Source organism: Myotis myotis, unplaced genomic scaffold (genome assembly GCF_014108235.1).
Source record: "Myotis myotis isolate mMyoMyo1 unplaced genomic scaffold, mMyoMyo1.p scaffold_m19_p_45, whole genome shotgun sequence".
Taxonomy (NCBI): Eukaryota; Metazoa; Chordata; class Mammalia; order Chiroptera; family Vespertilionidae; genus Myotis; species Myotis myotis.
Window position 1 is genome coordinate 222,920 of NW_023416352.1, and position 16,614 is coordinate 239,533.

The following is a 16,614-nucleotide window of genomic DNA, read 5'->3' on the forward strand; positions in this document are numbered from 1 at the left end:
AATGGGGCGGGGCGGCAAATGAAACACACCGATTGGGTCTTTCTGAAAACAGGGGCGGGCCGAGGTGCTAAGAAGGCGGAACGCACCGCTAATGTGGGCGGGCTTGGCAGCACCGAGCACGAAGGGGGCGGGGCTAGATATAACTGAAAAAAAGGATGGGGCGGAGCAGAGAAAAGGGACAAGTCCAAGCTATTTAAAGAGGCTGGACTGGCCGTGACAGACGGGGCTAGGGGGCGGGGCCACAATCGGAGAGACCATTCTGATTGGACAGAGCAGGGGGCCCGAACCTAAAGAGTAGATAAGCAGAATCTGGTGGGGAAAGACAGATGGAGACTGTGGGGTTGGGCTCCTAACATTGCTTGGACTGGAAAGGGCGGATCTTAAAAAGAGGCGGGGTCGGGGGGGAAAAATGTAGTAGAAACTTCTTGATTGGTCTGGAGAGTGAGGGTAGGACGGGACTAAACGAAGGCGGGAGCTGGAAATGGAGAGTGGAGAGTACAGTCTCGAGAAATGGCGCTAGGCTGCTGGACTGAAAGGGGACAGGGCAGGGGTTACAGGAACTGAAACCCAGTGAGAAGGGGAGGAGCTGAGCGAGCAGCCCTGCAAACCCGAGAGCGTCTGGCTAGGAATACCCGTCGGGGCCGGGGCTGCAAACTTGGCCTAATTAGATGGGGCTGGACCGGGATAATTAGTGTCAGGACTGAGGAAGGTGGACGGGGTCTAAGAATGGCAGATAACCTCTTGAATGAGCTGAGGGAAGACGAGACTAAGGGAGGAGCGAGGCTTTAAGGGGCTTGAAAGCAACTAGGCTAGTCTGGGGCGAGGCAAGGGTAAGAGAGGGTAAAGAACGGGAGATGGGGGGAAGAACGGGAGATGGGGATGCTAAGGAACCTGTAAAGAGTACAAAGCTGCCCTAGCCAGTTTGGCTCAGTGCAAAGAGCCTTCGGTCTGCAGACTGAAGGGTTCCAGGTTCGATTCTGGTCAAGGGCACATGCCTGGGTTGCAGGCTCAATCCCCAGTGTGGGGTGTGCAGAAGGCAGCTGATCAATGATTCTCTCTCCTTCTCCCTTCCTCTCTGAAATCAATAAAAATATATATTTTTTAAAAAAGAGTACAAAGCTACCAGGCTGCAAGGGGGTGCGAGGACCTGGAACAGGGAGAGAGTCCTAAGGGTCAACAGGGACTTAGAGGGCGGGGCGAAAACTTCCAACTGGTGAGGGAAAGAAGACAAGGTCTAGATACGGGCCGACTGCAGAGAAGAGGCCTAAAGGCTGGATAAGGACTGGTGAAGAAGGAGCCCCGAGGAAGGAAGACGGGAGAAACCCAAGCGCAAGGAAGCACAGTGGCCGAGCAATGGGCGGGGCGAGGTGTGAGTCCTGGTGGGAGGAGAGAGATGGGGAGTGGGCGTGGCTAGTGGAGGGCGGGGCCAGAACTAGGGCTACTGTCCCGGAGCGGGCCAATCGGCTCCCCAGGCGGTCCTAGCGGGGGGCGGGTGGCAGGGCGCAGGCGCAGGGCTGGGGCGGGGCCAGCGGCTGCGGCGGGGCTGCGGCGCGAGGAGGCGGTGCCTGTGGGAGCGGAGGGGGCGGGTCAGGGGCTGCGGGGTTCCTCCCGCTGCTGGGTCCCTGGCCTGCCGCCTCCTTCTGCAGGTGCGGCGGCTGGTTCGTATCGCCCCCACCCCCTCCCCCGCCACCTACCCCCGCTCCCGTTTCTGCGTGTCTTTTGAGCCCCTTTCTTTAAATATTTGCCTCCCGTCTCTGCACTCCTACTTCTTTTTTTTTTTTTTTTTTGCACTCACACTTCTAAGTCTCCCTCCCTCTGGGTTGCTGCCCCATTGCTTTTTGAATGTGTCCCCCTCCTTCTGAGTCTTTGCCCCTCTTCTAAGCCTCAGTGTCCTCTCCCGCCGCCGTGTCTCGGTATTCCCAACCCCGGTCTCTTTCTCTTGGTCTTTATACCTTTTCCTCCGGGACTTGCCTTTCTCTCTGGGCCCCTGTCCCGCCCCCCCCCCCCCCCCTCCCGGGCCTCTGTCCCTCCTCTGTGTTTCTCTGTCCTACACTGCCCCCCACCCCAGGCTTTCTTCTCCCACTCTCTGGATCTCTGCCCATTCATCTGGGTCTGTCCCCATCACCCTTGCTATCTGGCCTCCCTCCCCGTGTCTTTTCCCCCTCCTCTGTCTCCGCACTCCCCCACTGCCTTTTCTCTTTCCGCCCTTTCTCTTCCTGGCTGTCCCCATCCACTGGTCTCTATTGCCCCCCTCCCAGGTCTTTTCACCACCACCACCCCCCCCCCCCAGTCTCTGTCCCCCTCTCTTTGCCCGCATTTCTTTGGGACTCAGTCCCGCTGTCCTTCAGTCTCTGCCCCTGTCTCTGGACCTCTGGGCATTTCTTTCAGGCTCCCCCACCCCCACCCCATCACCCCCTCTAACCCCCATCCTGGCCAGGACACCGGGCTGAGTCACTGCAGGGAGTTGCAGAAGTGGGGCTTGTCCTGCAGACCAGAGAGGTAGTTCCCCTCACCACGCAGACCCTGGGCTCCCCACTGCCCCTGATTCCATACCCTTGAGTCTTGAAGACCCCGCCAGGACCCAGGAGGGCAGAGAAAAGACACCATCGGGGCTTCCGACTCCTCTCTGCCCCGAATTCTGGTGTATCCCCGGGCAAAAGCAGTGAATCCTGACGTGAGGGATTGGGCTTGAGTTGAATGAGGCTCTGGGCGAGTCAGGGGGTTTGGTAGGCACTAGGAGCTGGGGGTAGGGGCCAGTGTAAGGACCTTAGTCAGCTATCCACCCTTATCCTTCCCTTCTCCCCCCACCCCCCAATGCTACTTTTATTTTCTGCTTTTGACAGCAGCTAGGCAGGGGATCAAGTTACCAAATCAGCGTTTTTTGCAAAGGTCAGGTGTGTGAGAAGGTGCGGGCTGGGGTGGGGGTGGGGGGCTGGAGAGGGGAGAGTATGGCAGGAGACCCTGGAATAGAGACCATGAGAGGCGGGAGGCGGCCTGGGCCAGGAGTAACCGGGTGGTCCAGGCTCCATCAGGCTCTGGGAAATTGGATGCCGTCACTCCCTCATGGCTGTCCGCAGGCCCCACCGGAGTATGTGGGGGATTTGTGAGCTCGGATTCTCCACCCACGCAGGGCCGGAGTGAGTGGGAGACTTCTGGAGGTATAATGAGGGCTCGGTTAGGAGATCAGTGCAAGTGGACTTGATTTTTGGCCCCTGGCATCAGGTTGGGGCAGGCCCATGTTTGTCCGCGTCTTTAGATCGTTTCCCATCCCCTTCTCCTTCCCAAACCATCCTTTCCCAGGTCCTCAAGGCACAAAATTCCGGAACGCTCCCAACTCCCACCTGTCATCCTCTGCGTCCCTTCCTAACTCTCCCTTCCCCGTTCCCCAAAGCCCTGGAATTGGGGGACTTCTAGGATATTGTTCCTTCTCCCCATTCCTGTCGGTTCGAAATCCAGGAAGGAAGGTCTCCCGGATACTAAGCTGAAAATGTGGGGACTCTGCCCACGATCCTTGGTCCCCGAGACCCTCCAAATACCTTGCCCCCGCCCCCCCCAAAAATAGATCGCTACTGAGGGGGAATCTCTCCGCTGTAATTTCTGAGTCCCCGTCTCCCGAGTCCCCCGCTTCCACAACTAGGATTTGGACTGTCTCACCGCCCCTGTTTCCTGAGCCTTCTACCCGTCTCGGTACTCACCCCAAGTCGAGGCGGGGCGGGGATGGGGGAATCCGGGGCTGGCGATGGGGGAGGGGTGACCCAGCTCTGGGCAGCAAAAGGCTGCGTAGGGGGAGTGACATCATCGCCGGAGGAGGGGCAGCACAGCGCCCCCAACCCAGGGGCTTCATGTCCCGCCTTTATGGGGTCCGAGAACCCAAGAGGGGAAGAGGAGGAACAGGAGATGAAGTCTGCGGGAACGATATCCCCTCCCCTTAGAATAAGAATCGGGAAACTCTTTACGATCTCATCCGACCCCCATTGCCACCTGTCGCTGCCGCCGCGACCTGTCGCCTCCCACGCATGTTGTGTCTGCGCCCGCCCCCAAGGCCGTGAACACCGCCCGAACTACAACGTCCGTGATGCTCCGCGATGCCGGGAGCCTTTGACGAGAGGCAGTGTAGGCGCAGGGCTTCATGGGACTCGTAGTATAAGACACCCGCACCAGTGCGAGCCCTGAAGAAGAGCGATACCTTTATCCTTCCTTTCCTCGACTACAGAGAGCCAGACACTAGTTTTTCTCCCCCAAAATTACGCACTTAAATAAAAGCTACTCGGGTAGGTTCAATGGAAATAGCAAATTTTTTATTGAGTAGCGGGACCTCGGCTGTCACCCAGTGCGCATGCGTCTAACCGGGGCGTCGTCGGGAGAACTGCGCCTGCGTGAACCCACTGCCGAGCGGTCCGGCGCGGCGAGGGCGAGCGCGCGCCAGCCCGACTCGGGCGCCTTTCTTCACGTCCCCGCGGTCGAAGACCGCCACGTAGCTGCGCAGGAAGACATCGCCGAGGATCCAGAGGGGCCCGCTCGGCGGGGGCACGTCCAGGGCCTGGAAGCCTAGCAGGCAGACGCGGGCGCCACCCCGAGCGATCTGCAAGGTGACACGCCGGGCCACTGGGCGTCACGCCCACCGAGCCTGCTGCTGCCCTGGGAGCCAGAGCTCCGCCCCGCCCGCTACCCCGGGGCTCGGTCCAGGTCCCTCTGGCCCCTACTCAGTCCTTGTGAGTGTGAGGTCTCACTCCCAGCTCCACCCTCTGAGACACCCCCCCCGCCCCCCACTTACCGCGTCCCCCTGACGTCGTTCTGACCGCTGCCTACCTGGATGACGTAGTCCTGGGAGGTGAGGTTAAACCAGACACCCGCGAGGCCGAAGGACACGGGAGGGAGCGCGGGGATGACCGAGCACTCGATGATGTACTGCGGGGGAGAGGAACGAGTGGAGGTGCGGGCTTCCTGCTCCGCGCCAGGTCCTCCCGTGGCGCCCCAGGGCCGTGGGTGACCGGGCAGCCCTTACCCAGCCGGTGTGGCTCAGTGGTTGAGCGTCAGCCCATTCATCGAGAGGTCACCAGTTCTATTCCCCATCAGGGCACATGCCTGGGGTGCGCGCTCATTCCCCAGTAGGGGGTGTGCGGGAGGCAGTTGATGTTGCCCTCATGGATGTTTCTCTCTCTCCTTCAACCTTCCACGCTCTAAAGCAGCGGTTCTCAACCTTCCTAAAGCCGAGACCCTTTAATACAGTTCCTCATGTTGTGGTGACCCCCAATTTCATTGTTACAAATTGGACATAATGAAAGCATAGTGATTCATCACAAAAACAATATGTAATTATATATGTGTATTCCGATGGTCTTAGGTGACCCCTGTGAAAGGGTCGTTCGACCCCCAAAGCGGTCGCGACCCACAGGTTGAGAACCGCTGCTCTAAAGTCAATAATTAAAAAAAACAAAGACATTAAACAAACAAAAAACACCCCTGGTAGCCCGTTTTGGAGTGCCCAGGTGTATTTAATTTGTCTTACACTGGGTCTAAAATGTTTTTTGAAAGACTTTTTTAAGGAATATTTGTATTGATTCAGAGAGGAAAGGAGAGGGACAGGGAGAGAGAGATAGAAACATCAATGAGGAGAGATAATCATTGATTGGCTGCCTCCTGCACACCCCCTACTGAGGATCCAGCCCTAGCTGGGACCAGGAATGGAACTGTGGTCTTTGCTCAACCACTGAGCCACATGGGCCAGGCTAAAATGATTTAAAAATTCATTACCACCTGTATGCCAGCACAGTACAGTTTGTATCCTGGGGAGCCTGCTGCTGTGCAACCTTACACAAGTTCCTGAACCTCTCTCTGCTCAGTTCCCAATCTGAACGTGGAGACGGTGATAACACTCACCTTGTGTGACAAAGAAGTGAGTTAGCTTGGGAAAATGCCTGACACATAGTGAGTGCTATTATTATTTACAAGCCAGGGGCTTTCAAAAAACCAGCGATCTGGCTTTCCCCGGATAGCAACACTTGGCTGGAGCTGCGTAGCTGAAAGCTACCCTTTTAGATTGATGGGGTATGTGCCCCCTCCAGTGTACCTCGATTTCCGCCACTCCCAAGGTCCGAATAATACAGTATTAGACTATTATTAACAACCCTAGACGTTTATCTTCCTGAAAAACCAATGGGAATGACCTTGTTGGGAAGACAGGAAATGATGGGAACAGGGCTGATGATAACATCAACAGACAGGCATCCAGGCATTGTTCCAAGCACCTTACGTGGATGTATCGATTCAGTCCTCACAGCACACCAGAGAAGTGGGCATTAGTAACCCCATTTTACAGATTGGGAAACTGAGGCCAAGGAATGTTAAGTGGCCTGTCCAAGATCACACAGCCACCCGGGGCCACGCACAGCCACAACCCCTGTCACCTCTTGGTTCCTTTAGCTCAGGGGTCCTCAAACTACGGCCCGCGGGCCACATGCAAATACAAATATTGTATTTGTTCCCGTTTTGTTTCTTTACTTCAAAATAAGATATATGCAGTGTGCATAGGAATTTGTTCATAGTTTTTTTTTAAACTATAGTCCGGCCCTCCAACGGTCTGAGGGACAGTGAACTGGCCCCCTGTTTAAAAAGTTTGAGGACCCCTGCTTTAGCTCATTACAGGCCTACAGACGTCCTAGGCGTTTCACTTGAAACTCAGCAACCGAGTTTTCTCCACCCTCAGAAGCGCCAAAGAGCACAGGGATGGAGTCACAGAAATTCAGACCTGGAAGGACCCGGGCACAGCAGGGCCGGAGGTGGAGGTGGGGGCAGCTCTTAGGTTGCACGGAGCCCCACTCCATGCGGGAAACACCCTTTGTGTGGCTTCCAGGAGCCTATCCCCTCCAGGCGCTCCTTCCTGCCTCTGGCTGCACCTGTCCTGTCCCCACTTTCACTCTAGGGGGTTGTTCCCCCAGGATGTTCCTGGGACCCCTTCTGTCTCACCTTTCCATGGCTGTGATTACTGTCTGAGGGCTGGTGGCCCCTAAATGTGGTGCCTGAGCTTCTTCCACATGTCTCCCCGACATCACTGGGACCCCTAGCCTTCTCACTCCCATCCAGTCCTGCACAGACCTGTCATCATCTCCTCCCTTCCACTGAGTCAGTGCAGACGGGTGGGCGGTGTCCTGCTTCCTCCCACTTCCCCCAGCCCGTCTCACTGCCCGGTGCCTTCTGCCCTGGGATGCCTCCTCGCCACCCAGTTGTCACCTGTGGGCCCCAGCATCCTGCTCAGGTTCTGCCATTAAACCCCTATCAGCCTCCCCAGACCGCCCCCAGCAGACACCGGGTCCTCACCTTCCCCAACAGGGGGAATCCCCCGATAGCTCTGTGCAGGGCCCGGATCTCCTCAGTGGGTCCCGTGATGAGAGATGTGCCTGTGTCCAGAATGGCAGGGCAGCCCTGGGCACAAAGGGTCAGCCCTGTGCCCACCGTCACACTGTGATGTAGAAGGGGCAGTCATTAGAGCCAGTGTCCGAGGAGTCCAGGCCCCAGCCCTCCTCCCTCAGACCCAGGGGCCCAGGCCCCCAGCCCCTCCTCCCTCGGACCCAGGAGTCCAGGCCCCAGCCCCTCCTCCCTCAGACCCAGGGGCCCAGGCCCCCAGCCCTCCTCCCTCGGACCCAGGAGTCCAGGCCCCAGCCCCTCCTCCCTCAGACCCAGGAGTCCAGGCCCCAGCCCCTCCTCCCTCAGACCCAGGAGTCCAGGCCCCAGCCCCTCCTCCCTCAGACCCAGGAGTCCAGGCCCCCAGCCCTCCTCCCTCAGACCCAGGAGTCCAGGCCCCAGCCCCTCCTCCCTCAGACCCAGGAGTCCAGGCCCCCAGCCCCTCCTCCCTCAGACCCAGGAGTCCAGGCCCCCAGCCCCTCCTCCCTCGGACCCAGGAGCCCAGGCCCCCAGCCCCTCCTCCCTCGGACCCAGGGGCCCAGGCCCCCAGCCCCTCCTCCCTCGGACCCAGGGGCCCAGGCCCCCAGCCCCTCCTCCCTCGGACCCAGGGGTCCAGGCCCCCAGCCCCTCCTCCCTCGGACCCAGGGGTCCAGGCCCCCAGCCCCTCCTCCCTCGGACCCAGGAGCCCAGGCCCCCAGCCCTCCTCCCTCGGACCCAGGGGCCCAGGCCCCCAGCCCCTCCTCCCTCAGACCCAGGAGTCCAGCCACCAGCTCCTTTCCTGCCAGGACACTGGAGAGCAATCTCAGCACCACCACCCCCAACACCCACCCCTGCCAACCTAGCAGGCAGGTCCCTCACCGCTCCATGTGGACCTGCCAGTAGGCAGGGACCGTGACTGGCACGTAGGTGAGGGGTGGGATGTAGTGTGCTGGGTCCGAACCACCCAGAATCAGCTCTCCTCCTTCTGCTGCTTCAGGGTCCCTGCAGAGACAAGAGTGCTGCAGTGTCACCACAGTTTGCCCTGCCAGCCCCCAGCCCCCCCTCCCCCCACCCCCCGAGTGGCCAAGGGAGGGACTTTCTGATAATGGGGTGGTTTCTGGGCTCTAGCTGTGCAGTGAGGTGCAGGCAGGGCCTCCGTGTTGGAACTGGAAGTGAGAAGTGTAGCATATCTTGGTACGAGGATTTAAAAAAAAATACATTGTTATTGATTTCAGAGAGGAAGGGAGAGGGATAGAGAAATAGAAACATCATCCATGAGAGAGAATCATGGATCAGCCGCCTCCCTCCGGCACGCCCCCTAGTGGGGATAGAACGCACGACCCTTTGGTCTGCAGGCCGATGCTCTATCCACTGAGCAAACCGACCAGGGCGTGTTGAGGATTTTATGGTCTTGCAGGCTGCCTGAGGTGGAAGTGGGACTTCCTGATTTGGCTGGGGGAGGTAGAACCTTTGGGGGTAAATTTTAATGAGTTTATTTGAGCTAAAACTGACACCATAGGCCAGGGAGCAAGATCTCAAATGTTCTTGGGGGGGGGGGGGCGGGGGGCGTGGATTTAAGTGGAGCATTGGGGTTTCCGGCCTGACTCTGAAGGTGTATGTGATTGTGGTAGAGTGGCGTGGCTTCCTAGTGGGTGGGGAGACTATTCGAATCCCATGTCTTGCAATTCAGAGGCCACAGCTTTCCTGAGTTGGCTGAGAGTGATGGGGGTGGGGGCGGGTCTTCCTGGAGGTGTGGGAGGGCAGGATCGACTAAGGCAGCGGTTCTCAACCTGTGGGTCGCGACCCCTTTGGCGGTCGAACTACCCTTTCACAGGGGTCGCCTAAGACCATCCTGCATATCAGATACTTACATGACGATTCATCACAGCAGCAACATGACAGTGATGAAGTAGCAACGAAAATAATTTTATGGTTGGGGGTCACAGCATGAGGAACTGTATTTAAAGGGCCAGAAGGTTGAGAACCACTGGCACTAAGAGGTGGGTGACTGCTGAGTAGGCTAAGGTCAGAATCACTGAATGGGCGTAGGATTTTCTGTCTGTGAGAGATGGGCCTGGGCAGGAAGGTGGAGACCCCCTGGGCTGTCTGAGCATAAAGCTGAGCTTCCTAAGAGGTGAGTGGGTCTTCCTGGATTAAAACGGGCACTTCCTGCCCTGGCTGGTGTGGCTCAGTGGATAGAGCGTTGGCCTGCGGACTGAAGGGTCCCGGGTTCAATTCCCGCCAAGGGCACATGCCCAGGTTGCAGGCTCCATCCCCAGTGGGGGGCCTGCAGGAGGCAGCCAGTCAATGATTCTCTCTCATCATTGATGTTTCTGTCTCCTTCTTCCTTCTTTGAGATCAAGAAAAATGTATTTTTAAAATATGGGCAGTTCCTGACTTCTGGAGTGTTCTCCAATGGAGGGCGGGCTTTCTTTATGGTGAAGAAGGACTCTTAACTTGAGTATTTGACTGGGTCGGGCGTGGACTTCCCCGGTCTGAGTTGGAAACACGGAGCTTTTTAACTGATGGTGAGTTTCTTGAGTATATTTTTGGGTGTTGCGTAGTGAGTGGGACTTATCTATGGGGTCAGGTGTTTCTTATGGGGTATGTGAACTTGCTGTGCTGGGTGGACGACATCCTAGACCTGTGGTCGGCAAGCCGCGGCTCGCGAGCCACATGCGGCTCTTTGGCCCCTTGAGTGTGGCTCTTCCACAAAATACCACCTGCGGGCGCGCAGTACAGTGCGATTGAAACTTCGTGGCCCGTGCGCAGAAGTCGGTATTTTGCGGAAGAGCCACGCTGGGAAGGTAGGCCCGCCCACATTACCTGTTGAGGTAGAAGGAGAACACAGGCTTGTCCAGCAGACCTTGGTCCACCATTGTGTCCAGTGGCGGCCGAACCCCTCCCACGGCCAGAACGGGAAAACCGAGGCCCAATATCCCATCAAAGTGGGCAAACACGAAGACCAGGCTCGGCTCCCACAGCGCCTCCCCGAAAACCACGGATGCATTCATGATCCCCCCAATCTAGGGGGAAGAGTCAAATGGGGGGAGTTATTTCTGCGAGGACATGTCCCTTATATTCCCGAGGGGTCCTCAACGAAGGCCTGAATCTGGGGAATGTCGGGAAACAACTCCAGCAGCCTGGGGAGCTTCACTCCCCCGCCCCCCACCCTAAGGATCCCCACCCCTTTACCCGGGAAGCCCTGCCCATCTCCCCAGGAAGCTCCGCCTCCTCAAGCCCCTCCCTAAGCCAGACCATCTTAGACATCGGGGTTCTCCCAGCTTCAAGCCTTCCTGGGGTCAAGGTCGCTTACGGTCAGCTTGTCCTCACTCAGGATGCCGCTTAGCTGCCCGGATCCATACTGAATGGCGAACTTGGTCCCGTTGGGCTTGAAGGTGCTGGAGGCTTTGGGGTCGAAGCGGTGGTGGAACCCTAGGTCAGGAGGGCAGGGGTCTGTCACTGGGGGAGCAGAGTCTCCCTTGCAATGGCGTGTCAGAAGAGAAGGGTGCCCCCAAATCCCTTGGGAAGCTGAGGCCTAGCCCCCTTCTCCCTGGAACCCCACTCATCCTTATTCTCCGCCCCCACGGAAGCTCACAGCAGGGCAGACTGAAGAAGCTGCATCTCCTGGACGGGACCCAGAGGTTGGAGGAGCCAGTGTCAAAGACGACAGAGAAGTTCTGGGGGGGCGTCCCCAGCCCGATCTTCCCATAGTACTGGGCCTGAGGGCAAAACAAGGAAAAGGAGGAGGGTGAGTGAAGAACCTGACTTGAGGGCCAGAGAGCGGGGCTGTGGGGGGCTGACACTCACGTTCATGTAATTGGAGAGAGGCACAAAGGCGGACTTGCCCCCCGGGGGTGGGGCCCCCAGCCCGAGGGGCTCTTCTGGGCTCCCCCATCCCCTCAGTGGGTTCGGGGTCCTGCTCCCGGCGTAGACTCGGCGAAGAGGGATCCTGTGGGGAGGAGGATAGGGACAGCTAGGAAGGTACCCTTCCCATAGACCAGCGGTTCTCAACCTTCCTAATGCCGCGACCCTTTCATACAGTTCCTCATGTTGTGGTGACCCCCAATTTCACTGTTACAAATTGAACATAATGAAAGCCTAGTGATTAATCACAAAGACAATACGTTATTATATACAGTGGGGCCTTGACTTAAGAGTGTCCCGACTAACGAGTTTTTCGAGACATGAGCCGTCTCTCGGCCGATTTTTTGCTTTGAGTTGCGAGCTAAAGTTCGGGTTACGAGCCAGCTTCAGATACCCCACCGCTAGCTGGCGCAGCAAACGTCACAGTGAACGCCACAGCATCAGCCCAGCATCACATGTCTCACTCGTTCACTTTTGATTTGACATATGAGTAATTTGAGTTACGAGCTCCGTCAAGGAACGAATTAAACTTGTAAGTCAAGGACCCACTGTGTGTGTTTTCCGATGGTCTTAGGCGACCCCTGTGAAAGGGTTGTTCGACCCCCAAAGGGTTCGCGACCCACAGGTTGAGAACCGCTGCCATAGACCTTCTATCACAGTCTCTCCCAGATCCTCTATAATAAAAGCCTAATATGCTAAGTGGACAGTTGTCTGGTCGCCCGTTAACCAATCAAAGCGTAATATGCTAATGATATGCTAAGGCCACTCAACTGCTTGCTATGATGTGCACTGACCACCAGGGGCAGACAGTCCCACCGGTAGGTTAGCTTGCTGCTGGGGTCCGGCCCATTGGGACTGAGTGAGATGGGCTGGACATGCCCTGGAGCCCTCCTGCGTCCCTCCTCGGCCGGATCGTGCACTGGTGGGGTCCCTTGGCCTGACCTGCGCCCTCTTGCAATCTGGAGCCCCTTGGGGGATGTCAGAGAGCTGATTTCGGCCCGATCCTGCAGGCCAGGCCGAGGGAACCCACTGGTGCATGAATGCACCAGGCCTCTCGTAGAATATGATGCAAAGCAAACATCTCCGTGGCCCTACGGGCAGGAACAGTCATTACCAGAAACGCTACCAAACACCGACCAGACCATGATGGCACATTTCCCCGAGACTTCACAAGAGCGAACCAGCCGAGACAGGCCAACCCCAAAAGCTTTCCGTAAGAGACCCATTCCAATGAACATAGAATAACACTCACAAAGGTTTCCAAAGACCCTCCATAAAACCAGTCTTTATTAAAAAAATCCTCACATGCTTTAGTTGATGGCATTGGAGACTGTTTTCCCACCATTGGCGGGGGGGGGGGGGGGGGGGGGGATATAACCACCAAATCCCAGTTTCACTCTTTATACTAAAACTAGAGGCCCGGTGCACGAAATTCGTGCCAGAGCAGGCCTTCCTTCCCCCGGCTGCCGGCACCGGCTTCCCTCTGGCACCGGGACCCGGGCTTCATCGGAAGGTCGTCCAGTCTAATTAGCATATTACATTTTTATTATTATCAATTATTATTATTTTTAATATATTTTATTGATTTTTTACAGAGAGGAAGGGAGAGAGATAGAGAGGTAGAAACATCGATGAGAGAGAAACATCGATCAGCTGCCTCTTGCACACCCCCCACTGGGGATGTGCCCGCAACCAAGGTACATGCCCTTGACCGGAATCGAACCCGGGACCTTTCAGTCCGCAGGCCGACGCTCTATCCACTGAGCCAAACCGGTTAGCGCATTATCAATTATTATTATAGACACATTCCAGACATATCAACAACCTGGTGTGAAACGTAAAATGGCCAGAGCACTAGAAAGAAGCGAGATGTTTAAAGAGCCCGGCCGGTGTGGCTCAATTGGTTGAGCATCGTCCCATGCGCCAGAACGTTGCCAGTTCGATTCCCGGTCGGGGCACATGCCCGGGCTGCAGGCTTGATCCCTGGCGCGGGAAGGGGGTTGGGGGGGGGGGGTGCAGGAGGCAGCAGATTGCTGTTCTGCTCTCACATCGATGTTTCTCTCTCTTCCTCTCTCCGTTCCCGTCCTCTCTCTCTAAAGTCAGTCCAAGCACTTTTAAAAGTTCCCAGCGCTTAGCTGCTGGTGGAGTAGATCTGGGAGGGGGCTGCGAAGTGGCGTTTCTAACCAGTCCCCCGGCTCGGGGTGCTGTTGGCTGGACAACACTCAGAGAATCACTCTCTACCGACGGCCGGACTTGGGGAATCAGGGCCGTGACCTATTAGGCAACACATGCAGGTTAGCCAGCCTCGGTGCGGTGCTAGCTCTTGTGCCTGCCTGCAGTCACTCCCGGAGCCCTGCCCCCCCTCACTGCCGTGCTCCCCTCCACCCCACCCCCATCCCGGTGACTCCCTGCCCTGGTCCTTGAGAGGTTCAGGAATGTGAAGTGGGGAGAAGGGCTCCCGGAGCAGTGCACCCCTCCCCCCCCATCCGGAGTTTCCGGGGGTGGGGAGAGGAAGGGCGAGATTGAGGTGGCACTGGCCGGATGCGGGGGATCGTCGGGGTCCCCCAAAACTGGGCTTACTGAGACCCGAACAGTTTGGAAGATGCGAATCAGAGGGAGTGTCCGTCTATAGGTCCCAGACCTGGGTCCCTGTCCCTGCAGGGAGGTGTTTCACCGCCTGGAGACCCCAGTACCAGCTCATCAGAGCTCCCCAGACCATGAAGGGAGAAGAGGGGAGGGTCCCCAGTCAAGGGTTTCGGGGCTGGAGGATCGTGGACTAAAAGGGCTGTGTCTGTCCTAACCGGTGTGGCTCAGCGGATGGAGCGTCGGCCTGCGGACTGAAGGGTCCCAGGTTCGATTCCTGTCAAGGGCATGTACCTGGGTTGCGGGCACATCCCCAGTGGGGGGTGTGCAGGAGGCAGCTGATCCATGTTTCTCTCTCATCGATGTTTCTAACTCTCTATCCCTCTCCCTTCCTCTCTGTAAAAAGTCAATAAAATATATTAAAAAAAATAAAATAAAGGGCTGGAGTCTGCCCTGGTGAGAGTTGCTCAGTGGTTAGGGCGTGGCCTGTGCACTGTGGGGTCGGGGGTTCCATTCCCGGTCAAGGGCAGGTACCTGGGTTCTGCAGGTTCATCCCGGCCCCAGTCAGGGCGCCTGCAGGAGGCAACCAGTGGATGTGTCTCTCTCACATCGATGTTTCTCTCTCTCTCCCTCCCCTCCCTCCCTTCCAGTCTCTCTAAAAATAAAATAATCAGTGGGGTCTTAGGACACGGCAGGGTGGAGCCCCTGGAAGCAGGCAGGAGTCGGGGCGCCAGGGTGGAGAGTCCCTTGAAGGGGAAGGAGGGGAGAGTCCGCCCCAGGTTTGGGGGTGGGGGTGTGGGTGGGGGTCCCCAGTACCGGATCAGCGCGGCGCCGGCGGGCCCCGCCGTCAGCAGTGGCAGCAGCAGCAGCAGCACCGGGGGCGGTGGCGGCAGGGACATCTCTGGGGACGGGTGCTGGCCCCCGACCTCCCAGCTCCCTTTTCTCTCTCCCGAGACTCCGCCCTGCTCACCGCCCACCTCGGGTTTTGGAGGTGAAAGTGGCCTGAGTCCCTGGGGGGCGGGGGGGGGGTGGCACAGGAGGAAGCAGCGGGCGGGGGGTGTTTTGGACGGATGTGCGGAGTATTTTTGGGGTTTGCAGAAGCATCATCCAGTGTCACTGTCGTGCCCCACTCCCAACTTCGGTGGCGGCGATGGCGGGGCGGGGGCGGGGGGGTCGTCTCCTGCACCCCCAGCCCCCGTCTGTGAGCGCCTCCGGCTTTAGCGTGTCACTTCCACTTCCCTTTTCTGAGACTCATTAACCACAAGGGTTTTCTTGGGCAAGCGAAGCGGCGGGTGAGGAGTTGGTGGAAGGGCCGGGGGAAGGGAGGGGGGACCAGACCAGACATCCTCCTTCCCCTGCCAGGTGGGCCCTCCAGAGGGTCAGGACCGCCCCCCCCCCTCTGTTTTATTGGGAAAATAACGGAAACACAAATAAAAGTCGCCCACAGCCCCACCACCAGCCGACAAAGCACAGTCCTGGCCGGGTAGCTCATTGGTTAGAGCATCCTGCAACCTTGGTGTATCAGTCACCGCGACGCTCTAACCAACTGAGCTACCCAGCCAGGGCTAAAATGCACAAAACTTTTTTTTTTTTTTTAATCCTCACCCAAGCATATTTTTTCCATTGATTTTTTAAAATATATTTTTTATTGATTTTTTTTACAGGGAGGAAGGGAGAGGGATAGAGTTAGAAACATCGATGAGAGAGAAACATCGATCAGCTGCCTCCTGCACACCCCCCACCGGGGATATGCCTGCAACCGAGGTACATGCCCCCGACCGGAATCGAACCTGGGACCCTTCAGTCCGCAGACCGACGCTCTATCCACTGAGCTACACCGGTTAGGGCTGCACAAATCTTAAGTACACAGCACTATGGCTTTATTTCTTTTTATTTTTAAATACATTTTTATTAATTTCAGGGAGGAAGGAAAGGGAGAGAGATAGAACCATCAATGGTGAGAGAAAATCATTGATTGGCTGCCTCCTGCATGCTTCCCACTGGGGGTCGAGCCCACAGCCTGGGCATGTGCCCTTGACCGGAATCGAACCTGGGACCCTTGAGTCTGCAGGTCGACGCTCTATCCACTGAGCCAGACCGGCTAGGGCAATGGCTTTATTTCTTTTCCCTGACATACTGTTATGAAGATTTTGAAGCAAAGTTGAAAGAATCACACAGCGAACCCCCTTACTCACCACCTAGCTGCTGCGATTAACGTACTATGCCTGACTTCCTTCGTTATATGTCCATCCGGACGTCCCTCTATCCATCCAGCAACCTGTCTGCTCTCCTTCTATATTTCAAGAAAGTTGCCAGCCTCACATACTTCACCCTTTAACGTTGGAGCATTTACGTGATCAGCTTACTGGGGTTTTATGTATATACCGGCTCAAGATGTAACACATTTCCTGCTCCCCAGAAAGCTCTCTGTCCCTGTCTCCCGGTCAGTGTCCCCCCCCAACGAGTACCCTGATGGCTAAGGCCACAGATTAGTTTCACCGGTTCTTGAATGTCACATAAAATGAATCACATGAATGCTTCCTTGGTGTCCAATTTTTATCACTCAATATTATGTCTTTGCCTTTTTGTTGTTATTAATTTTCATTGATTTTTAGGGTGAGTGCAAGGGAGAGAAGGAGAGAGGGAGAGAGAGAGAGAGAGAGAGAGAAACATTGATGTGAGAGAGACACATCGATTGGTTGCCTCCCGCATGGACCCCAACTGGGGCTGGGGATCAAACCTGCAACCCAGGTACGTGCCCTTGACCAGAAATCAAACTCAAGA

The 16,614-nt window shown here is 56.9% G+C and overlaps 1 protein-coding gene across 1 annotated transcript; it reads right to left on the minus strand.

Moving 5' to 3' along the window:
• Positions 1-4,276: 4,276 nt before the first annotated feature.
• On the minus strand, positions 4,277-14,775 carry NAPSA (napsin A aspartic peptidase). The gene is made up of 9 exons (XM_036307264.1): positions 14,647-14,775; positions 11,191-11,332; positions 10,979-11,102; positions 10,697-10,815; positions 10,207-10,406; positions 8,260-8,382; positions 7,318-7,459; positions 4,810-4,908; positions 4,277-4,582 (listed from the first exon to the last, which is right to left on the minus strand). The coding sequence occupies exons 1-9, from the start codon at positions 14,727-14,729 to the stop codon at positions 4,343-4,345; spliced, it is 1,272 nt and encodes a 423-aa protein (XP_036163157.1). The 5' UTR covers positions 14,730-14,775; the 3' UTR covers positions 4,277-4,342.
• Positions 14,776-16,614: the final 1,839 nt, after the last annotated feature.

Coding starts and splice junctions, on each gene's coding strand:
- NAPSA (XM_036307264.1), bottom strand. CDS start 14,729: ATGTCCCTGCCGCCACCGCCCCCGGTGCTGCTGCTGCTGCTGCCACTG. Junction 8,383..10,206: donor TTCTCCTTCTACCTCAACAG/GTAATGTGGGCG, acceptor TTGTCTCTGCAG/GGACCCTGAAGCAGCAGAAG. Junction 4,909..7,317: donor GATTCCCCCTGTTGGGGAAG/GTGAGGACCCGG, acceptor TCTCCCCCGCAG/TACATCATCGAGTGCTCGGT.